The following is a 24307-nucleotide window of genomic DNA, read 5'->3' on the forward strand; positions in this document are numbered from 1 at the left end:
AGCTGCCAATCTAGACGATTTAAAAGTTGCTAGGGGGACAAGTTGAAGAGAGGCCCCTTCCAGGATGTACTGTGGCCTACTCTTCCACGACGTCTTGTAAGGTGAGAGGATCCACACTTTACCCCACCACACGCAACATTCTGCCCAGTGGAGAGGCGTGGTCAGGCAGGTGTCGGGGTCGTGGGGTTGAATAAACTTGCTCCATTGTTTCAAATGTCACATCTGAGATCTCAGCACTGCAAGTCCAGTGTGCTGCTGAACATTGGACCACCGTGGTCAGCAAGTGTGTATTTTAGAGTTGGGGACAAATGAATGACAAAGATTAAACAGAATGGGTACATCCTTTATTTGAAATGTACCCCCACTCAAAACCAGTACAAACATTCGCACAGCCTTCTCGCGTTTCCCTGATGTGTGTACGGGCATCGACTCGTCGTTATCTTCACTGTTACCGTCATCGTTACTCAATGTGAGTGGAGGGAGTTCATAAACTTTTTTCACTTCATTTTTTATTCCGATTTCGCTATCGGCATCGCGCGAACGCAGCGGCCTCTGGTGGCTGCGGCAAGGGGTTACGTACAAGCCCCTATCGCCACGAAATCTGGTAAAAGGCAAATGGTGTTTAAAAACTATATTAAAAAAAAAAACCAAATAAATAGAGACTCTGGTTAACGACCCACATACGGCCCAGCGACGGCATCGAAACTCTTCATCCGGCCGAGCGTCGATGCCCATCCCGTCCCACAGCCCATCTCCCGGCACGGTCCCCATTCTCTCCGTGGTTCTGTCCCAATCCGGGCGCCGGCTGCAGGGCTGGGCCCCGTCGCACGGAACGATCCACCAGGAGTGTCGCGTGCCGGACGAGACCCGGATGATGGTGGCGGTGGGAGGTGTGAAGGGCGGTGGGGGGGCTCAGAAATAGCTCTGCAGCGACTCCCCCAGGATGACCTCCAGCTCGCGCACCGTCTTCTGACACTGCTTCTCCACCTCTTCGCACTCGTCTGTGGGGACAAAACAACGGGAGGCAATGATCGTCACACTGCTTGCCCTCTACCCCCCACCCCCCCACATCCCCCCAGACTTGTAACTCATCTCCGTTTGAGTTTGTGAGCGTGTTCTGCGCACAGTGTCCACGGTGCCACCAAAGGTGGGCGCCGGGCCCAAGCGGAGCCTGGCAAGGTGACGCACCTTCCATGAGCTCGGCGAGGAAGGGGATCGTCTCGGGGAGCAGCACCGTGAAGTTCTCGCGCAGCCGCGTCGCGAACTCCAGCAGCACGAGCAGCGATGCGAAGCGGACCTGCGCACGCAACGACGAGAGGCCACGTGTCAGCGCACCGCGCGTCATCGCGACGCTGACGACGAAGATAACGAGTAAAGTTCAATTTAAAGCTTTCGTGACTGCAGGGATTCATCTTCTTGGTTCTTTCGGTAAAGTCACGTGGAAGGGAACTAATAAAATAATAAGAAGATATACAAGAAGAATAAGAAGATAACGAGGCCTAGTGGTTGGATCGCCGAATCGTGGGAGCGCGAGAGACGGCTCGCCGAGCAAGGGCCATCATCTATCAGTAGATTGGCCATGGGCGACGATGACGACGAAGGTGACGACGAGGCACCTTGGGCGAGGTGTGGCGAGTCTTGAGCAGGATCTGGTAGTTGAGCGGCTTCCACAGCGTGTCGTCGCCCATGGCCACGGCGAACTGCGCGATGCACGGCACGAGGTGGCACGCGACCCTCTGCTGGTAGACGTCGTCACCGCCCAGCGTGTTCTCCAGCTGCGTACGCACGGCCAGCGACACGTGCACACGTACAGACGCACGGACGCACAGAGCATGCAGACACGCGGGAACATGAATCATCACCTTCACGTCAATGATCTACGACAAAAGGATCAAAATTCACTTCAAGAAACGCTGGCGGCAACTGCATAATGCACAAAGGCCGAGTGCTTGTACACACGTGTGCTTGTACACACGTGTGCTGGCGTGTTGTTTGATGCGTACAGTTTCTGGTTTGAATCTAGTTTCTGGTTATTGACAGATTTGACTTTTGTAGCTAGACTATGTACTACACATACACATAAAATATATATTTTGCTCATTGTTTATGTTTTTCATTTTATGTTGAGTGTTAATCCGATGGCGCTTTGAGTGGAAAATGTTATCCAGAAAGGCACCACCGTATACAAACAAACAAAAATAAACTTTACTTTAAATTACAGATACAATGTATTTATGCACAAAGACTAATAAAAAACACGAAAATCAAACTCAAGGAAACATTTCTCAGTTTCGTCCCTCTCTCTGTCCTATCTACATAATACTACATGAATACATACTAATGATGTATTATCATAATACATTATATTATAATACATTATATTATAATAATACATTATATCTGCCGCCTTCCACTGCCTGAACCACTCCACCCGCCACTCACCTGGTCGACGAGCGGCAGCAGCAGCGTGTGGACGCGCTCCTCCGTCAGGAAGCGCTGTGTGTCGTACAGGAACACCTTGTGCAGGCAGTCGAGCACCAGCTGCAGCAGCAGCTGGTTCCTCTCGTCCGCCGCTTCATCACCAACGTGGCCAAACACCGCCTTCTCATCTGTGTTGGGGGGCGGAAGCGGGAGTAGGGGTCAAAGGTCAGCAAGGCAGTGAGGTTACCAAAATGCTAAACGAATTAAATAAGGTGCAGCAAGGAAGCAATTAGAAATCTCAAAAACATTTGACAAACATAAAACATTATTTCCCTGTAACACAAGTCGACTCGGGCAGATTTAACTTGAGACTTCTCACGGCACAACGACACGACAATGATATCGATGTCGACGACGATGTCAATGCTCGAGATGACGATGACGTCCACGTTGGTGACCACGACATGCGCAGTGACTACGGCAGCGACGACGGATCCGATTCAAGTGGCTGTAGTTTTTGACCAAGTGGCTGCACGGTGTGGCGGTTACCGGGCAGGGCCACGTTGAGGCGGTTGAGGAGGTGCGCGCACGGCTTGACGAGGTGGCCGGCGAAGAGCACGAAGAGGCCACGGAGGCGCTCGGCGACGCGCTCCGACATGCGGTAGAAGGTGAGCAAGCGCTCGCTCGGGCGGTCCTCCCCACTCGCCCAGTCGAACAGCTGCCACGCACGTGGGCAACGAACGCACGCGGGCAGGGACACGCACGCGGGCAGGGACACGCACGCGGGCAGAGGAGGGAGGCAGAGAGGAACACAAGACAGAGGATCAAGAAACGGCACATAGGTGGGCAGACAGGCACGCAGGCACATACACAGGCGCGGGCAAGGCAGACAGGCACAGAGGTCGAGAGGCTTGTACGGGCGTCGGAAGGTAGGCGTGCATGGAGACAGGTAAGACACGCTGACAGGTAGGCAGACACATCGCCTTCATTAGTCCTGTTAAGTGCTCGCTTTACACGCTGTAAAGCGAGCACTGATACAACCATAGCACCACCAGGGTCCCTGCTGTCATCGTTTTATCTACCCTTGGGTGACGATGAGATACCATGAGCACGAATGTGTTTTAGGCCGAGTCGATCTAGAGGAGGCACAGATCATCCACCGATACTGACAGCTGATGGAGGCACGTGCACGGAAACTGAATCCAGTCGCAGATAAAAAAATATAAAACACGATTTTACTTTTTCAGAGGTAAAAACTACTAAACCAATGTTGTGACCGCCGCCGCCGCCGTGCGCCGTCCGTGCCGACCTTGAAGAAGAGCGGCCTGAAGGTGACCTCCGACATCTTCATCACCATGGCGACGAGACTCGTGATCACGTGGCCCTCCACGTCGCCCACACTGTCGAGGGAGTCCTGCGGAAACGACACGGAGGACGAGCAGTCGGTTAGCGAGCGACCGACCACGTGACTCGTCCACAGGCACGGGCCGAAGAGGAGGAGCAGGAGATGAAGTAGTGGCAGAAAACGCAGAAGAGGAAGGAGAAAGAAGAGGGAGAGGAGGTAGAGGAGGTGGAGGAGCAGCAGGTGGAGCAGGAGGAGGACGAGGTGAAGGAGTTGGAGGTGGTGTCAGAGCGAGCACCTGGGCGTGCTCGGCGCGGAAGTCGAGGGCCTTGGTGAAGAGCGCCGTCAGCTCGGCCTGGTGCGAGGCGAGCTCCTCCTTGCCGATGTGGGCCAGGTGCTCCGTCAGCACCGAGAACAGGGGGCCCAGGCAGCCCTGCGAGGTGCGGTGGAGGGGGGGAGACGCGCGGCCACGACGTTAAACATTCCATGCTGTTATTCAAAATAGAGTGGGCCCACCTGTCAAATGAGATAAATGACTCTCAAATTACTTGATCAAGTGAAGCCAATCATCATTATCATCGTCGTCCCTACCGGCCAACTAATGCCGCCACACTTGCAGGGGGACACTTTGAGAAGTCACTGCACGGGAGGCACGAGATGTAAATAATAAAGTGATGACGATAGGGCTGGTAGATCACGGGTGAGCCTATCCGCCACCACCACCGTCGTCGTAGTCGCGGTGCTCGGCAGGGGTTGGCATTAGGGTCAGGAGGTCGCGGCGAGGGAGGTCACCTCTCGGTGGAGCAGCAGTGTGCGGTCGTAGGCGCGCGATATGGCGGGCAGTAGCACACGCGCCGGCAGCTCGTGCGCCAGCGTCGCCTGCAGCTGCGTCAGCCGCTGCTGCAGCTGGGCGACGTGCGGCCCGGCCACCGGCACGATCGTCCGCACGTGCGTCAGCTGCACACACACAAAGATCCCCCATGTAGCCTTGAACAGAATGCTGGGGCAAGTAGTGCCTACGAAGGTCGGGAAGGGTGGCCGGCACGCACGCCCCGCCGCCTTGTTTACACATCGCACCAGGTATTAATTTGAGGCTAAATCAAGCGAGCGGAGGGCCAAAGACTGGTCCAGATGTGACTATTATCTGTACAGGAATTAAACCTCGCAGATCAGTGCGAGACCCCCTCCGCCCCACCGTTAGAAAATAGCCTTCAGAAGCGGATATCGTAGCGCTACCTCCGAGGTCCCTTCGAAGATGACGACGACACTCACCTGCATGAGGATGTCGAGCAGGTAGGGGCTCAGGAAGTACGGCAGGGTGGCAGAGACGCGCTGAAGGGCGGTAATGGCGCTCAGCAGATAGAGGTCGTGGGTCAACAGCTCCTTCCTGCTGCCCATCAATCCCAGCATGCTCGGCAGCAGCCTGCGCGACACGGCGGAAACGGCGCCGAGTTGGCAACGCGGGCGGCTGTCTCTGCGCGATCCACTAACCCCGCTTGCGAATGCGGTGGGTTTTACAGACGCGTGTCGCCGGTACCGCCGACAAGACCACCGCCCCAAGCATGGCGGCCACAAGCGAGAGGATCTCAGCGCCGGCACCGCTGAGATCCTGAGATTGAATCCGGGAGCGAGCCGCCCGCTCGTGATAACAAACCGTGCTCTCGACTTGTATCAAGCTTTCAACTTGGTCGTCAATGACTGCACCAAGTTGTCAAGCGTCATCGTCCTCCTTCTAGCCCCAGGGGTCGGCAACCTGCGGCTGTGGAGCCGCATGTGGCTCTTTACGGACTGCTTTGTGACGTCATTCATTAAGGACCACCGTCTCGTATTCACGCGCATCGGGGCTCTTCAAATATTGAGCTTTTTACCGTATTTGAAAAAAATTACTTTTCCTGATGATGACCGCTTGTGTTGCGATCGAAAAGTCGTGGTGTTTTTCTTAACTTGGGGGTTTTTTGCTTTTATTATTTTTAATTTATTATTTAATTTTTTTTATTGTAATTTGTTATTGTAATTTTTTATTTATTATAATTTTTTATATCTACGTGACTTTACCGAAAGAACCAAAGGATATCAAAATAGCTCTTGTTATTTTGGTTGCCGACCCCTGCGCTCACCCGTTCTCCGACACAAACGGAAACTTCTCCACCTTGTGACACTGTGATGCCGATAGAACAAGTAGAACACAATTCCATAAGCGGCCACGATCAATCCACTGCTGGATGAAGGCCTCTCTGAGCCGTCGCCAACTCTCGCTATCCGACGATGCAACGATGCGCCGAACTACGTCGGGCACGTTCCCTCCTTTGACTGCCACTCTGTCGTTCGTCTCGACAACAGAATATAACCAGGGGGAACACAAAACGTAAAAAATATAAAAAATGTAAAATTTAGAAAATCACAAGAGGATTAAAACCGCGACGACAACCCCCTAACCTGGGCAGCAGCGGCACGGCGAGCACCCGCAGAGCCGTGGCCGTCTCGGCGGCGCAGAGCAAAGCGCCGGCCAGCACGTTCACGTCCTCGTCGGCGCCCTCCTCCAGCAGCTGCACGGCGGCCGCCAGCACGGGCAAGAAGCGCGCCGGGCGCTCCGCCCCGAAGCTGCGGCAAAGCAGCTTGAGGCTCATGAGCGCCGTCTGCCGGTTCACCGCCTGCTCCGACTCCTCGTCGGGGTCGCCGTCCGCGAGCTGCTTCGCGGCGGCGTGGTCGCGGTGGTGGCGCCCGCACACCTCCAGTAGCAGCTCCAGCACCTCCAGCAGCAGCTCAACCTGCAGTGCGCGAGAGAGAGACAAGAACGGACGTTGCGGTTGAGTAGGTGAAGCTTTACGTTGCCGTGTCCAACGACCGAGGGGAAGGCCTTCTTAAAGGCCAGCCAGTGGGATGGTGACCATCAGGGCAGACGTTGGCGGAGGGGAGAACGCGTCACTAGCGACGAGGAGCGGCGGTGGCGTCAGCAGCCCTGACTGTGATGACATCGTAGTAGGTTTTTACCCTTTTAAACTGGTACAAAACTGACACCTTTATTCAAGGCATCATGTTTGCAATAACCACAACACAAGTAGTCAAAAAAGCAAACAAAAAAAAGCATATCAGAGTATTGAGAGCTTGGGTTAAGCATTTACACTATGAGATCTCTTTTACCAGTGGCAAAATATAGTAGTAGGTTTTTACCCTTTTAAACTGGTACAAAACTGACACCTTTATTCAAGGCATCATGTTTGCTTTTTTGACTACTTGTGTTGTGGTTATTGCAAACATGATGCCTTGAATAAAGGTGTCAGTTTTGTACCAGTTTAAAAGGGTAAAAACCTACTACTATATTTTGCCACTGGTAAAAGAGATCTCATAGTGTGATGACATCCGCAACGGATTTGTGAATCCGATCGTGACAATTCCTACATCCGCAGGAGGGGTGAATCGCCACCCCTTCCCACACTGCGTCCCACCCCGTGTCTCCCCCCACCGCCCCCCGCACCTGCGCGTTGCTCCAGTTGGCGCGGTGGTGCAGCAGCTTGCTGTTGAGTAGCTCCATGGCTTTGCGGCGCACGGACGGCAGCCGGTTCCCCATGAGCCCCCGCACCACCGGCACGAACGACTCCGTGGGCATCAGCGCGTTCACCTGAGTGGGGGGAGTGACAGGTTGGGGTAGGGGTGGGGCAGGTGGGGGCAAGGGGGGTGTGGGGGCGGGCAGACAGAGGGGGACAGTTAATCGAGTCGAGCAAAGAACCGCGGCACAATGGATCCCATGTCGTACTTCCTGGCTGTTTTGTTTGAGGGGGCAACAACACAGTTGAGTGCACGCCTCTCTCCGTGTGGAGTGCCAGTCTGTGCGTCTCTCTCCACATCCAACTCTCTCTCCTATGACCACCTCTCTCCGGGGCAGATCCAGACCGACTCTCCCCGTGTCAAGCTACGTGCTCTGCCTCTTTCCCTCCGGTGAATCTGTGCCAGCATCCCTCCATTCGTCTCTCTGGATCTCTCTGTCTGTTCCGTATCTCTCCATGTCTCTCCGTCTCGTCCACGTTTCCGTTTCTCGTTGTATGCGTGTCCTTCTCCGTCGTGTCTCTCTCGGTGTGTCCGTCTCTTTGCACGTCTCTGTCCGTCTCTCTCGGTATCTCTCCCGCATCACTCGCTCCCGGCCCCCCTCTCCCCCCGGGGTCTCCGCGTGGCTCCGAGACGACCCTGCGCACCTTGTCCAGGCCGTCGTAAGCTCGGTTGAGCATCGCTCGCCAGAACCGCGCCGCGGGCTGCTCGCCGTTCTCCTCCACGCACTGCGCCACCTGGTTGATGTAGCACAGGATCTGCTCCAGGAGGCTAGAGGGGAAGGGAGGGGGGCGGGCGGGGGGGGTCACAGTGCGAAAACAATCACGGCGGCGGAGGTGGCGGTGATGGCAAATGCCCCTTTGTACGGACGTCCCGAGATGCACTGCATGGGAGGCGCGGTATCAGTAATACATTATGGTGATAATGGATCATGATGAGTGAATGAATGAAAGGGTGGGTGAGTGAATGAGCAAATGATTGACTGTAAATAGTTTATACTGCAACATTTCCGACCACTGCATTTGCTTCTGCAATCACTTCCTCGCTGCCCCGTTGTTTGGACGCCCTGAAATGCGCCGCTCCCATGGAAGGTTTGGCCGAGGATGCTGTTGGTGCGGTTGGGCTGTTGGTGCGGTGGGCGGGACGCGCGCAGAGGGTGCAGGGGTGCGAGCGACCCGGCCGACGTGAACGCGACGACGACAAGGAGAAGCGACCGTACCTCTGCTCCAGCGGCCGCAGCTCCTCCAGCTCCGCGGGGGTGCACTTGGCCACCTGTGACGACGACAAACGCCCCGTCGGGGTCAGACCAAGCGGCCAGGCAGCGCAAGGGACTAACGTCAAGACGCGATCCACTAACCCATCGGGTCTCAGCTGTTGCCCAACCGTGACCTGATGGTCTCGGCACAAAGACATTGCACCGTCGTGGGTTCTCACGATGACCGATTCTGGCGGGTTCTGATTTTTTTAAATATATTTTTTCTTTATCGTTTCTCGAATTTGAATCGCGACCCCCGAATTGTGACAGCTCGCCAAATCGGTGCCTTGCGAAGTTCTGGCCGCGTGTGGCGAATCGTTTTACGGTTGCGGTGAAAGCGCGGAGGGGGGGGTTTAAACCGACGCGCGCAAAAAAACAAAAGCTCCGACCTTGGCGATGAAGGTCGGGGAGGCGAGCAGCTGGGAGAGGAATGAGACGGCCGTGAACTTGAAGTGACGCAGCTGCTTGGCGGAGTGGACGCTCACGCTGAAGAGGCCGGACCCCTCCGCCTCCGCCTCCACGCCAGCGCCCACCGCCGGTGCCGGACGTCTGCCCCTGGAGGCGTGACTGGCAGCTCGAGCGGTCGGCTTGGGCTGCTCGTCCGGCACATCTGAGGTGGGGGGAGGGATAGTCACCAACAACGAACCGACGAAGTTCATGAAATGCACAAGCGGATCCAGGGGAGGGCAAGTTTGGTGGCATGTGGCAGGTGTGGGGTAGGTGGTGTGGGGTAGGTGGTGTGGTGTGGGTGGTGTGGGGTAGGTGGTGTGGGGTAGGTGGTGTGGGGTAGGTGGTGTGGTGTGGGTGGTGTGGGGTAGGTGGTGTGGGGTAGGTGGTGTGGGGTAGGTGGTGTGGGGTAGGTGGTGTGGGGTAGGTGGGGTGGGGTAGGTGGTGTGGGGTAGGTGGTGTGGGGTAGGTGGTGTGGGGTGGGTGGTGTGGGGTAGGTCGTGTGGGGTAGGTGGTGTGGGGTAGGTGGTGTGGTGTGGGTGGTGTGGGGTAGGTGGTGTGGGGTAGGTGGTGTGGGGTAGGTGGTGTGGGGTAGGTGGTGTGGTGTGGGTGGTGTGGGGTAGGTGGTGTGGGGTAGGTGGTGTGGGGTAGGTGGTGTGGTGTGGGGTGGGCGGTGTGGGGTAGGCGGTGTGGGGTGGGTGGTGTGGGGTAGGTGGTGTGGGGTAGGTGGTGTGGTGTGGGTGGTGTGGGGTAGGTGGTGTGGGGTAGGTGGTGTGGGGTAGGTGGTGTGGGGTAGGTGGCGTGAGTGGGGTAGGTGGTGTGGGGTAGGTGGTGTGGTGTGGGTGGTGTGGGGTAGGTGGTGTGGGGTAGGTGGTGTGGGGTAGGTGGCGTGGTGTGGGTAGGTGGTGTGAGTGGGGTAGGTGGTGTGGGGTAGGTGGTGTGGGGTAGGTGGCGTGAGTGGGGTAGGTGGTGTGGGGTAGGTGGTGTGGGGTAGGTGGCGTGAGTGGGGTAAGTGGTGTGGGGTAGGTGGTGTGGGGTAGGTGGCGTGAGTGGGGTAGGTGGCGGGTGGAGTAGGTGGCGTGGGGTGGGTGGCGTGAGTGGGGTCGGTGGTGGTGGCTCTTGCCTTCCTTCTCCTGTGGCAGCGCCGCCAGGTACTGCACCACCTTCACCAGCGACGTCAGCTGCACGGCCGGGCTGAACTCGCCGCACAGCGTTACCCAGAATTCCACTTCCCTCTCCGCCTCCACGTCCTGCGTGAACCAAACGACGATAACGATGGAGCCACGAACACTGCCGTCACGAGCACGGTCCATCAGCACCACGAAGAGCGTTGCTGCCGTCGTAACAATCGTGAAAGTCATTCCTTACGCAGCATTATCATCAGACCTCGGAAGCTAAGCAGTTTTGAGCCTGGATGGTGCTTGGATGAGTGACCACCGTGCATAACAAAGGTGTAGTCGGCGGCTTGCTGTTGCTGCTGAGGGCACAGCAGCAAAAGCCACTGTTGCACTGTACTATGCTGCCCACTTTAGCCAACCTGCGCCGGGCAGCAAACATTCCCCCCGTGACCACCCCAGTCCTGACCTCCGCCCCCACCCACCCCCCCCACAGGTGCGCTACCCACCTTGTCCCCGGCAGCCAGCGAGGGCGCCACGGCGCGCTCGTCCCCTCCGGGGGGCGCATCGCGCGCGTCGGCTCCGCGCGTCACGCGCAGCTCCAGCGCCAGCAGCAGCAGCGCCCAGAGGAAGCGGTCAGGCCCCACGGTGCGCGCCAGCTGCACCAGCACGGGCGCGCGCCGGTGCTCGGGCATGTAGGGGCACGCCTCGACGAACACGCGCATCACCCGCGTCACGGCGCCGTCGACGTCCGCGCCGGTGCGCCCGCCGGCCTGTCACGTGGAGGCAGGAGTGAGCGTGGGAGGGTTATTTAGTATTTATTCACTTCGTCGCGATGATACATCCGGATACAACCGGAATCGACGACGGGGGCACCGCGAGTACGAAAGCAAAAAAAAAGTATAAATATTTCGAGGACGAGTGGTGGCTGTGGGCCATCGTCACCTTGATGAGCGCGGGGATGACCGTCTCCACCGTCTTGCCGATGACCTGGAAGCTGTAGGCGTCGTCCATGCGCATGACGCTGGCACCCATGAAGGTGAAGATGGGCATGATGTTGTGCAGGACCTTCTCCTGCTCACAGGAACGCGCGGGGCCAGTGTCAGATGGGGAGCGAGCGCAGCGATTCACAACCGGTTCGTCGATTAAAATGACACGTTCAAGGGGACATGGTGGAGGAGCGGTTAGCACGTTGATCGAGAATGCAGCGGGTATGCGGGTAGGATGCGGCGTTGGTGATGTGGTTAGGATGTGAAGAGGGCGTGTTGGGGAAGTGATGGCGATGCGGTTGAGATGCAGCGAGGATACGGTTGTGATACGGTGAGGATGCGGTGAGGATGCAGTTGGGATGCGGTGAGAATGCAGTTGGGATGCGGTGAGGATGCAGTTGGGATGCTGTGAGGATGTAGTTGGGATGCGGTGAGGATGCGGTGAGGATGCGGTGAGGATGCAGTTGGGATGCGGTGAGGATGCAGTTGGGATGCGGTGAGGATGCGGTGAGGATGCGGTGAGGATGCAGTTGGGATGCGGGATGCGGTGAGGATGCGGTGAGGATGCAGTTGGGATGCTGTGAGGATGCAGTTGGGATGTGGTGAGGATGTAGTTGGGATGCGCCGTCTCACGGGAAAGATGGAGGCGGTGGCTCCCAGCAGCAGCAGTGCGTGGTGGTGTGTCTGCGGCGTGCGTGACGATCGCACGCACCGCACGATCAGCTCCACGCTGAACTTGTCTTCGTCTACCAGACCTGCAGCAGCACCACCACCACATCAACACCACAAGCACAACCACATTAACATTACCACCACCACATCAACACCACCAGCACCACCACGTCGTTAACACTTCCACCACCACCACAACAGAGGATCCATGGGGAACGGTAGTGTACCGGTTAGCACGCTGCGCTTCGAACCTGGCGACCCGAGTTTGATTCCCGCTCACGGCCGACAACAGTGACGCTTATCTGCACCGGTCCTGGGCCTCTCCGACATCGACTCGGCCGGGCATAGCGCTGGCCACCCACCACCCCGTGTGCCGTGCCGGCATTCAGAGGTGCTCAATAATATCAGTGTATAGGTGTGTGTACATGCGTGTGTACGTAAAAGTGCACGTGTCTTTGTACATGCGTGTGTACGTGCGTGTGCACGTGTGAGTGGGATTGCCAAGCGTATGCACCGGGTGGCAGCGGCGCGCCGTTGGGGGAGAGGCGCGTGCATGCGTTGAGCAGACACGCGAGCACCAGCTGCTTGACGTACTCCATCGCCTCTGGGTCCTCTGCAATCGCCTCCAGGCACCTGCATGAACACACACATACACGCACCCACACAATACACACACGCACCCACACAGCACACACGCAAGCACACACACAATTGTAAGATCAGGACAGACATCAGAAAGACAATCGCAGCACAAGGACACATGACTGTGCCCCCCCCCACGCCCCCCTCCGTGCCCCCCTCCGTGCGGGTCTCACCGCTCCAGCAGCCCAAACAAGGGCGGCACCAGCGCCTCTGGGCGACGCAGCTTCTTCTTGTGCTGCAGCATCTCCAGGATGAGCGTGGAGCGGCGCCAGCTACGCGAATCCGCGTCCTCACCCCCATCGCTGACGATGCGGAAGCACACACACGCAACATTAACAACGATGGCAAGGGTGCGTTCGTACAGCGCCGTTCAGGACCCGGCCCACCAGCAGATCTCGGAAGTTAATCAGGCCTCAGGCCTGGACAGCGCGTTTGGGCGGGCGAACATCACGAACGGCTTTAAAGTTCTCGCGCGTACCAATCGGTTCCCTTGTTACTAAGATACAACTTTGGAATTGAAAATCGATTCGTAACTCCGCATGGTGCGACTCACCGCAGCTGCTGCTGCTGCTCTTTCTGCCTCCGAGCCTGGGCGACGGTGGTGCCCGATTTGGCCGTCGACTTCGTGCGCACCAGCTCGAGCGCCACTTGCTCTGCATCGACCACGAGCTAAGGGCGCAAGGGGAGCGTGGCATGAGCACGGCACGCAGCAGCACACGCGGCACATGGCACGCAGAAAACGACACGGAGCACACGACATGCATACGACACAGCATGTGACACAGCATGCATAGAACACACAACATAGCATAGCAGTTGACTACAGCACATTAGAAACTGCATCACAAGAAACACACCAGACGGCATGAAGCACGCACCATACACATGACACAGCAGACAGCATTCGATGCGCGGCACACAGCGGTGCGCTCCGGTAACCGGCACCGGGGGTGGGGGATCGCACCCCAATGGGCGCCATCATGCCGCGCGCAATGCCAAAGAGCGACCGCGGCATCTCCAGCGCGAGCCGTCGCGGTCGGTGCGAGCAACTCACCCCCTTGAAGGCGCTGCCGATGGCCTGGGCGATGCCGGGGGTGACGCAGTCGGCCAGGAGATCAAAGAGCACCCGCAGCACCGTCTGCTGCAGCTTCGCGCTCGGCAGTGCCGAGAAGAACTCCTTGGTGATCTGTGGGAACGGCGGACGACGGAGGCTTAAACCGCACAGCACCGCAACCAATACAACCATCGCCGCGACGTGGCACCGGCGACCGCACCGAATTGACACCCAGTGTCACGTCGGCCTCTGCCCTCGCGGACAAAAAATAGAACTCCTCCCGGACATGACATCACTGCCAAACTAGCGTCACCGCAGCCACATCACCACAGCTGGCATCGTCACCGCAAACCAACGTCACGACAGCCACACCATCATCACAGCCAGGCCATCACTCTTAACATACATCATCACAGCCACACAATCAACACCACTGACAACACCACCACAGCTACTCCGCAAACCAACGTACCCGCGCCAGCGCCGCCAGCTGCAGGGCGGAGCGGCCCGTGACGGGGTCGGGCGGCGCTCTCAGCGCCCGCACCAGCAGCTCCATGCAGCGCGGGTCGCTGGAAAACAGGTGGCATGAGCTGGAGTCGAACTTGGCCAGCACCAGCTGGGCGAGCAGCTCCTCGTCGCGCTGGAGGGAAGAGGCGGCGGCGGCGGGGGAGCCTGTTGCGCTGGTGCCGTCCGATGCGCCGTCGCACGGTCGCCCGTACAATGTGAGCAGCAGACGCTCCAGTACGGGCAGCAGCAGAGACAGCACCTTCTGTGTGGTGGGGAAGGATGCCCCGTGTGGGTCCAGGGGAAGGTTCACAATGGCCACGTCAGATATAGGCCTGGGTATTTTTCATCCGTTAAGTCATTGTCTGGGGGTTCATATTGGCCATGTCAATGAATGAGTAACACTGTGAGTGTATGTATGTGCCGTGCCAGCCTTCATAGGTGCTCGCTAACAACACTTGCCCCCAGTCTGTTAAGGCTATACGGGGGATCTTTGTCCTTGTGTTGTGGGGAGAGGTAGTGTCGCGGTTAGCGCGCTGCGCTATGAACCTGGCGACCCGGGTTCGATTCCCACTCATGGCCAACACCGGTGACGATTATCTGAACTGGTCCTGGGCCTCCCCTAGGTCGACTCAGCCTCAAATGAGTACCTGGTGCAGTGTGTAAACATGGCCACTAGTGAGACAAAGGCAGCCGGGCGTGGTGTTGGCCACCCACCCCCTCGTGTGCCGTTATAGGTGCTTGTTAACAGCACTTGCCCCACAGTCTGTTAAGGCTATATGGGGGATCTTTGTATTTGCATGTGTGCTTGCGTGTGTGTGTGCATGCGTCACTCACGGGGCCGTGCACGTGCTCAAGGCTGTGCAGGGCGGCGCGCGCCACGTACGACGGGAACCCGGTGCTGGCCATGCACGTCAGCACGACCGCCAGCGCCTCGGCCGCATGCCGATCACCACGACCCCTCCCCTCCTTCGCTTGAGACTCAAACAGCAGCCCCAGTGCCTACCGGGGACCGCGGTAAACCACAACTTCACATTAAAACCCCGGAGACCACGGCAAACCACACTGACCGGCAACTTTCCAGGGACCGCGTCAAACAGCAAAAATGATTCTACCAAAGTGTCATAACGGCGTGCTCAAGCGCGTTGGAAACTCATTGCCAGAGCGGCATACAGGTACGGTCGGCGAGTGGGTGCGAGCACCGGACGGACCTGCGCCGTGTGTGCAGAGTCGGCGACAATCTCCTCCTCGCTCGCCAGCAGGGCGGCCGCCAGGGGCTGCAGTGGCGTGGCGCTGGCGGCGGAGGCGTTGGGGCCCAGCAGTGCGCGCACGCAGCGCAGAGAGGCAGCGCGCACCGCACCCAGCGGGCTGGACAGCGCCGCGAGCAGGCTCACCATTGCTACGGCACACACACACGCACACACGCACGCACGTGCACACACAAGCGCACACACACGCACAAATATCAAATAAAAATTATCGGTTTGACTGTTGTGTGATGGACACTCTTGTCAAAAGCAGGAAGTGTGGGAAAGTGTTGACCCCACTCTACAGGTGTCACTTTAAGAGATCTCAGAAGTAGCTCTGTGACAGCCACTTCCGTGGGCCGTTCTCCAACACGAAGGGTCGCGCTCGGCTCGATGCGAGATTCCCTAATGGATCATCATGCCACGACGCCGCCGCTCCCACCGGCTAGTAACCCCGGCGCTGCGTTGGCCCGGTAACCATGGCTGCTGCCGCTCTCACCTGGCACCGCCACGGCCGTGGGCGTGGCGTCCGGCGCTGCGCCGAGCAGCATGGCGCCCACGTGCAGCGCCCGCGCCTGCATCAGCGCGCATGCCGGGCGGCCCAGCCGGCGGCTGTGGTCGCACGCGCTGCTCCACACGAGGCCCAGGAAGCGCAGGCGCTCCGACGGCCGACGGGAGGTGAACCTACGCGAGGGGCGGGCGGGCGGGCGGACAGGGCAAGTGGGTTGGTAAAGACAGGGCAGGACGACCCGCTCGAGGTGGTGACGGGGTTTTTCCACAGTTAAGAGACCAGCAGCCGCCCTGGTAAATACTGCCCGAGTTTGAGCCTCATGCACAAACTATTTTTGTTATAAATTATTACATTGACGCGTGAAACAGAGCTTCGTTGCACAATCCCGCACGCGTGAGCAATGTGTATTGAACCTGAGCGAGCTACACCTTCCCCACCCCAGGCCCCCCCGCCCCCTGAGGACAGAGACGAGCGTGAAGCCGTTTGACCTCTCGACCTCTACGCCGCTTACCTGCAGCAGCGAGAACAAGAGCTGGCGGAACGCGGCGCCGGTGTCACCGGTGCCCTCCGTGGCGCCGGCCACAACCACGTCGAACAGCCCGACCAGCAGGCACAGGTACCCCCTGGTGGCCTCGTCCAGCGACTCCACGTTCCACCAGGTCAATCCTGCCGCCGGAGAGAAGGTCAAGGGTAAGGGTGCACCCTTGCAATAGCTCCGCAGGCGCAAGCTCAAGCCGCTGCTGGTGGACAGGGGCACGGCGGTGGAGGGGGGGCATTTTAAGAATCTTGCACCATTGTTTCAGACGGAATGGAACGTGCGACCTCTGGGTTGTGTGCTCGCCCCGTTGCACCACGGACAGCTACTCCAACCCCAGATGAAGAGAGGTTAACCGTCGAATTCAATCCTCCTACGACAGGTTGCACCAACACCTCAATTCTACTCCAGCCAATCAAGAGGCTGCGTCTCATTACAACAACAGAAGACAGCGTCGGTCACCAGACAGAGGCAAGGGTAACAAATCGTGCAATGTTTAACGCCGATAGCACTGCGGCACCAGCCTGGCCCCGGCATAGTCTCAGGGTGGTGCCAACGTGGCACCGGCAGAGCTACTCACCATCGTCGTGGCGCCGTGGGGGCTGCAGGGTGGTGACGAGTCCACGCAGCTCGTGCACGTACACAAAGGCGATGTCCAGCTCCCCGGCGCCGTTCCGCACAGCGCACAGCATCCTCGCAACAAACGCCGGCGCAAGGAGCCCGCCGGCGCCCGTCTCCGCCATGGCTGACGGCAAGTCATGCACCTCCTGCGGACGGCAGTGGCAGTGGATGGAAAATGAGGTGACATTCTCAATGCTGCCGTGCTGTACGTTAGAACCTACATTGGCGTGTACCAGCGTAACAACACACGGTTGTTAAGCCGTCTCGCAATCCTGCCAGCAGATGCGCTTGCGCACACCTCGTTGGTTCACCGGGCGAGCTCGCCACGCTTCTTTGCCCCCTCTTCAGATTTTGTTCCACTTTCTTTGGCAGTGGCCCGTGTTCATCACCCATAATTCACATAGGTGATGCAGACCGATTGAAAACTTTCCTCATTGCGTCGCTAAGCCCATTTCCATCGTCAAGTCCAACTAAACATCAGCATAAAAAAAAAACGACCTTTAAATAGAGCGTTTGAAACAACCCCACCCCGCTGCCGGCGCCAGCTCCAGCCACGCTGGGACGTACCTGCTTGAAGGTGTCGGCCGGCAGCCTGTGCAGCCGCTCCTCCAGCAGGCGGAAGGCACGCACGGCGAAGTGCAGGTGCTCACGGTAGCCGGCCCCCTCCTCACCAGACCCCTCCCCGGCCCCCTTGCTGGACCGCTGGCCGGGGTCGACCGTCCGCGCCGCCTCCGTCAGCATCAGCACCGTCGCGTGGAACAGGAGCTGCTGGCGCGGGGCGGGGTCGCGATGCTGGGCTCGCGCAAGCAGCTGCTCCACCTGCCGGTCATGGCGGAACAAAGGGGCGAAAGTAGACAAACAGAAAGAATAATATAATTCCACCTGGTGCTCATGCCATGCCTACAAACACGGAGGCTATCGTGAAGGCGCCATGGTCATCGTGGCTTTGTCATCTCTACGGAGCATTTTCGTCTCGAGTCAATGACTGCGGGACCCGGCTGAGGGTTGGTGACAAATATTCCTTGCCATTCCTTTTGTTATACTCTTTGGTTCTTTCGGCAAAGTATTAAATAAATAAATTACAACGTTTCGGGCGCAACACAAGCGTCCGTCACGAAAGCTTCAAATAAAGATTGATTCCTTTTTTTCTTTGCCGTTCCTCCAGTGTTTCTGACAACTTGATTTGGTTGGCTCCATCAGGTGGTGGAGGGTAAAGCTGAACGCTGGAATTTTACATGCTTTAACCCAAAGCTAACTCATTATCAATCAAATTTCGAACAGTGACCGGCATTGACTTCCACGTAGACGACGGTGAGTAGGTCAGCGAGTGGGTGGGTCGACGGGCTGTGTGGGTGGGTGAGAGGGCGGGTGAGAGAGTAGGTGAGTGGTTGAGTGAATATGCGGTTGGGTGGGTGACTAAAAGCGATGCATCATCTCAATGGGGACTTGTAGGGTTTCACAAGGTTTCCACGAGTTGGCACCGGCCGCCTAGTGAGCTCGGTCTCGTCACGGCGCCGTTCGCTCTCGGCTAACGACGCGATGAACGACACACGCAGGAGCGACGCCGATCGGTGACAATCGAGGGAAACAATCTCACGTGACATCACGTGACATCACGTGACGTTACGATCGACAGGGCTCGCTTCAGCTGAACGTGACCAGGTTGTTTGGACACCTTCAGCTTTGTGATTCACAGGAGTACGATGCATCGAGTACGCGCCGTCATCCGCCAAGAAGGCGGTCAACGTTGCGAGCGGACGACGACGAGTCACGGACAGAGGAGAGAAGCTTTACCGTCTCCTCGCGGGACATGGGATCCATCGCCACCAGGTTCTGAGCCAGCACTTTGATCGCTTCCACGGTGCCCACCGACTCCGGGTCCACCTTCTTGCTGCTCGCGTTCAGCCTCGACAGAACTATGGAAGATGAAAACGTGTGACATTAATGCGTCTACTGTGGGGGTTGTTTTGTTATCATTTCATAAAAATTTTCATATTATTAACATTTATTTATTTTTGAGCAAAATTTTTATATTACTTTCACCGACGCAACTGATAGAGCCCGTCACTGTAACACTTCTGTCACGACCGATGCTCCCATCACAACCGACACAACTCAATATAATTATCTGCTTCCTCATTAAAACTGACAAACCCTGCTGCAAGAGTCTTACTAACGCCCGAGTCGTGTCCTAAACATGGACAGGGTAACCAATTTGCAACCAGCAACACCACCCCCCCCCATCCGCATCTCCCCCCCCATCGCACATCGTCACTTCCGATGCCACCACCGCCACCCGCCCGTGGGTACAGAAACCGCAGCGCCACCCACCCTTGTCGAGACCGCGCAGCAGCGGGTGGCTGCGGGCGAGGGGCGACTGCGCCACGGCCAGTGCGGGCGCCAGGTCGCGCGGCGCCAGCAGAGGCAGCGCGTAGGGCAGCAGCTCCAGGGCCACGCTGTCGCGCCGCTGGCTGTCGGCGAGGGTTGCGCCTTGGCTGGTCAGCACCCGCACCGACTCGAGGAACACGCTCCTCCTGCAGCGGAAAAAAAAACGTGCCGTCAGACGGGGGGCGGGCGGCACCGGCGTCGCCCGACAAAGCAACGCACCAGCGCGACGAACGGCAAAGGCCGACGCACCAAACCGCGAGGTTCCGCGCAAGTCTTACACGGGCCTAAAGTTATAGTTCTCAAGTAATAATAGTTCTCTCCGTGTTCACGTCTGTAGTTCAATTGCAACCTCTCTCACTGAACACGAAGCCTTTTTAGGTTTGACGTGATTGGAGTCCAAGGAACCGTAGTTGAAATGCCAACGAATCGTGGTAGCCCAGCACACGATTCCTGATGGGGTAATGCCCTGCCGGGACGCAGCATGGCACTTGTGGCATGGGGGAAGCTTCTTGGCTGATGGCGCCGGACCGTGACGAGCGGAGGGAGGGTTGGGTTACCCCCCCCCCCCCCACGCGTCGCTGACACGGCACGAACCAAGACACTTGAGTCCGGCCAGAGGGCTCAGCAGGCGAGCGAGCGACTCACAATAGTAACATTTGAGAGTTCATATTCTGGTTGAGGTGGAGGTGTGTTAAGCTCAGCCCATCATATCTCCGGGGTCGATAAGATGAGAACCGCTCTGCTGCCACTAAACACGCTGGAGCTCAGGGCTGCTCCTGTCACTTGGTGATGCGCTCATATGCGTGCCATGACATTTGGAGAAGGTATACAGATCACTTCCCCGATGGAATAAAGTCACGTCTCTATTAATAACGTGGAGGATTAAGTTCGAGGTTAGGTGGCCCTGTCTGCTCCCTTGGCCGCCGCTCGCCCATTACTCTGGCCCACCGCTCATCGTCCCCTTCCAGCCATGACGCGCCGTCTCTCGCCCGAGTACACTCGGGCGCATTACCCTCCTTCAATGCCCCCCGCCGCCCTTGTTCCCCCCCCCCTACCCGTGCTGCCGCAAGACAGATTAAGCTCTCACCATCGCTCGTGCTGCTCCTGCCTCCCGATTTTATGTATCAGTTTGACGAGCACTGAAATCGCCTCCACCGAGCAGATGCGTCCACCGAGGGCCTGAACGAGGAGAACAACGAGAAAGAGTCATCGCGAAGGACCTCCGCGGCAATCGCACGCGTCCGTCGCCACGCATCAACCAATTCAGCCGCCGAGTAATCACCGCTTGCCATCTCAAGGTAATATTTGGTGGGTGTTTAAATTTTTTTATTATAACGGAACACGACAACAGTTCGATGGCGCTATAGGGGCTCGGACCGTGAGGGCGGTGAGTGCCGCAGTCACGACAGCGGGCGTGTCGTCGTGGAGACGGCTGCACACGGCCTCCGTCAGGAACTCCTCGCCAAAGCCTTCCTGGGGGGGGGGGGGAGGTGGTGGTGTCGGCGGGGGGAGGAGATTTTCAGACTAAGGTCACACGATGCCGGAAATATGGTCACAATCACCATCGTCATCATCACGACCATTACAATCATAATTATCATCACAATCATCATCACAATCATAACGATCATCATTACTATCAATCGTCATCACATTCATCATAATCATCGCGATCATCGTGACAATCATCATTTTCTAATGGACAAGACTCAACCTTCTGGGTCACTGCAGAGTTTTCCTGTGTAAGTAAGTGCTGCCCCATAACGAACCTCTGTTTAGAAGCCAGATTATGCTAAAACATTCTACTCTTTTATTTTGGTATATTTAAACAATCAACGCCGATTGTGCTACCGGTGTTATCCCGTGGAATCAAGAATCCGTTCGGAAACTCTCACCTCCACCTGGTTTTGCCATGGTGGTCGCCTATCGCAAGCACGATCCAGGCTCAACCCTGCTCAGCTGCCGAGAGTCTGACAGCATCGGGAACAACTCCATCCTCCTATAACCCCACATGACTCATGTGTGGCCACCCCCACTCTGAACCCATTCACTCTCCCCACTGCTGCCCCCTATAAAAACAAACGCTGCTCCTCCTCCGTGCAGCTCACTTCTGCTTCCTGCTCTATTCTCTCTCCCTTCCCTCCACTCTCCCATCATCATCATCAGCACCCTCTCATCTACGTCATCTTGAGCCAGTGATTACTTCTCCCCCTCCTTCGCATACTTCCCTGGCGCTCCTCCTCTTATTCCTGCTGCTCATCTCGATTCCTTGACTCTACGCCCCTCCCCTTCCTGTGGTGCTCCACAGGAAGATAATTCTGGGCCATATAAATCCGCCTGTAGTGGGTTCGCAATGTCTGCACGTGGCTGCGCTGGGCATGTGGAGCGTGCGACGCGATACCTTGCCGGACAGCACCAAAGTGCAGAGGTGGGAGAGTGCGAGGCAGCGCACCGCCTCCTGCGGGTGGTGCAGGCTGAGCAGCAGCGACGTGTCCGAGTCGGGCACCAGCTGGAAACACCACACAGTAGATTCGTCACCATCGCCGCCACCGCCGCACGCGCGCTCAGAATCATAATCTTTTTTAAATCCTTTATATTAAGTTCACTTGCTTGCTTGCGCGCTTACGACCGTGCAAATCTTTCGGTCGTTTTTAACCCACTTCCCGTGATCCAATCGAGCTGACATTTTTCACACAGACTCGTTGTGCGTGACAATTTATTTTCGTCAAAAATTTTTTCCAAAATGTTCCACTTTTTAGGAAAAAAAATAAATTCATATTTAATTTAACATACCAATGTGATAAAAATTAAACTCTTACTCAAGAAAAACAGAAATGAATAATAAAATAAAACCGATGCCACGCATATAAAGGATTTATAGTGAAAAACGTTGTTTTTACGGGTTAATTTTTTATCAGAATCTTGTTTACCCTGAAGAAATCCGTTAACCCCAGCCACGACGTGCTGTCGTGGAGTTACAGTTTACTGCTGGGTTATTCCAGTAACAACAATCTGTGCGGTTACTCAAATGACCAAAGTGAGCCGTCAGCCGCCCCCCGTCTGCCACGGCCGCCGCCACCCTGCCAGCGTGGCACCAGTGGCCACTGCCACGCTCTCTGCCGTAGGTCACCTGGTGCTTCCCGCTGGCGGCGCCCAGCGAGATAAAGTCGTGGAATGCTTCTTTCCCTGTGCCGGCGCTCTCTCCGTACAGGTGAGCTGCCATCACCTGGTCCCAGCTCTCCGTGTACCTAGCACGACGAGGAGGAGAACGAAATTCATCATAAATTGGGAGCCGGTACCACGACCTCGTTAGAGTACAACTAAAGATAGAGATACTAACACTACAGCAAAGACAGCTGGGGGTAAAGTGTTATCAGAGAGCACCTATTAAAGCGGTAGGGTGTGGCCAGCACCATGCCCAGCCACCTTTGTCTAATTTAAGGCCGATTCGACCTCGGGGAGGGACCAAGACTGGTGCAGATATCACTCACCACGGATGTTAACCTCGGCCGGGAATCGAACCCAGGTCCACCCCTATTCGTGAACATTTTTATAGAATCACCTGGAATTTGTAAAAGTGAACTATCACTCGTCTCGTTATGTCCACGCTTGAGGTCACGTCTTCGCAATAAGACGCCAGGTCAGAATAACGAGGCGGTAGGGAGGCACGTGGGGGGAGAGGAGGGCAGGGAGAATAAGGAGGTGGCGCTCACCTCTTCTCGAGCGTCCGCAGGATGGGCAGGAGGCGCTGGTGCAGCACGGCGAGCCCATCCGATGCCCCGTCCTCCTCCTCCTCCTCTTGTGCCGACTCGGCTCCCCTCCTCCTCATGTAGCCCTCCAGCAACAGCCTGTCGAAGGTGAAAACGCCACGTTCAACCCCCCCCCACCTCAACCTCCAGTCTTGCCCGGCTCTCGAGCAACAATGACCTCGGCTCCGCGACCTCAAGAATCACGGTTAATTTCCATCCGTGAAATATTGCGCACGTTACAAGTTGCATTGTTATTAAAACAGATGTGTGGATCGATCGCTCTAACATGACACAAAGGCGTGCTCACGATCAGCAGGAAGGAAAGACTCCCACCGCGCTGTTTGCTATCGTCTTAGAGAGCGTGTTGGGTTTGAATACGTGGAATGATATTGGCTGATGGATAATGATTGTTGCTGATGATGACGGAGGAAACTTTAACCATGGACCTGCTCTTCGGCAGGAGGGTTCGAGCGTGATGCTGCTGGAACTTCGTTGGGTCAGGGAGTTAAAGGGAAAAAGGTTGAGGGGTCGCCAGGTACCGTATGAGCTGCGTGTCGATGCCGCGGTCCAGCGGAATGTCCTGGACGAGACGCAGGAGGAGTTTCTCTGGAGCAGGGAGATCCTTGGCAGCTTCACCTGGACGACGCGCGACGCGAATGTAAAACCTCACACTGCAGCCATGGCAACGGTTCGGGCGGGGGCGATGTTCGCGAGCGGTTGCAATCATCCAGAAATATTCTCACCTTAAATATTTAGTCGCCTGATGTACCAGATACAGGTCCTCTAACGGACTTTCATATTAATCCAAAGAATAAAAAAATTGGACCCAATTACAAAATTGTCACTTGTATTTCACGGAAACACACATTAATAAATATCAGAAAAAAATTTATAAACAAAATCGTCCTTAATAACAAAAAGTCGGCAATGTTACAATCTAAAAACTCATCCCTAATTGTGCCAGCTAATTCCAGTTGTTTCGCTTCTACCATTGCTCGTCTGGCCGGGGAAACAGGGTGCTCGCCGCTCTCTCACCATCGTCGTCGTCATTAGGCGTCAGCACCGGGTGAAGCGCGGCGGAGACAAGGGGCGGCAGGAAGGCACGTAGCAGCGGGGCAGTGTCGTGTGTGGCGCCCAGCTCCTGCAGGGTCTCCAGCAGCCCGTCCAGCGAGCACAGGCAGTCGAACGGCCTGCGACGCCGCGATGGGGAAAGCGCGATGCGGTCGGCAAGGTTTTGTAAAAAGATTTGATTTTATATTCACATTACGATTT

The 24307-nt window shown here is 56.8% G+C and overlaps 1 protein-coding gene across 1 annotated transcript in view; it reads right to left on the minus strand.

The window, feature by feature from the left end:
* Positions 1 to 322: 322 nt before the first annotated feature.
* HEATR1 (HEAT repeat containing 1) overlaps positions 323 to 24307 on the minus strand; it is a 30487-nt gene continuing 6502 nt past the window's right edge. Inside the window, 39 exon segments of the mRNA XM_061580869.1 lie at positions 323 to 1001; positions 1189 to 1297; positions 1617 to 1775; positions 2443 to 2609; positions 2971 to 3139; positions 3731 to 3835; positions 4062 to 4196; positions 4556 to 4720; positions 5036 to 5186; positions 6200 to 6531; positions 7239 to 7382; positions 7954 to 8077; positions 8526 to 8578; positions 8951 to 9171; positions 10132 to 10258; positions 10633 to 10896; positions 11069 to 11197; positions 11746 to 11867; positions 12299 to 12417; positions 12600 to 12728; positions 12980 to 13095; positions 13481 to 13612; positions 13953 to 14249; positions 14822 to 14986; positions 15196 to 15383; positions 15731 to 15896; positions 15898 to 15915; positions 16254 to 16408; positions 16858 to 17044; positions 17466 to 17717; positions 18693 to 18814; positions 19230 to 19432; positions 20374 to 20465; positions 20664 to 20759; positions 21688 to 21795; positions 22417 to 22534; positions 23000 to 23134; positions 23575 to 23671; positions 24071 to 24225. Coding sequence (XP_061436853.1) covers positions 913 to 1001; positions 1189 to 1297; positions 1617 to 1775; positions 2443 to 2609; positions 2971 to 3139; positions 3731 to 3835; positions 4062 to 4196; positions 4556 to 4720; positions 5036 to 5186; positions 6200 to 6531; positions 7239 to 7382; positions 7954 to 8077; positions 8526 to 8578; positions 8951 to 9171; positions 10132 to 10258; positions 10633 to 10896; positions 11069 to 11197; positions 11746 to 11867; positions 12299 to 12417; positions 12600 to 12728; positions 12980 to 13095; positions 13481 to 13612; positions 13953 to 14249; positions 14822 to 14986; positions 15196 to 15383; positions 15731 to 15896; positions 15898 to 15915; positions 16254 to 16408; positions 16858 to 17044; positions 17466 to 17717; positions 18693 to 18814; positions 19230 to 19432; positions 20374 to 20465; positions 20664 to 20759; positions 21688 to 21795; positions 22417 to 22534; positions 23000 to 23134; positions 23575 to 23671; positions 24071 to 24225 — 5815 coding nt within the window. The 3' untranslated portion in view covers positions 323 to 912.

The sequence above is a fragment of the Lethenteron reissneri genome, chromosome 8, assembly GCF_015708825.2.
Source record: "Lethenteron reissneri isolate LAM-NWPU_2019-01 chromosome 8, ASM1570882v1, whole genome shotgun sequence".
Classification (NCBI taxonomy): domain Eukaryota; kingdom Metazoa; phylum Chordata; class Hyperoartia; order Petromyzontiformes; family Petromyzontidae; genus Lethenteron; species Lethenteron reissneri.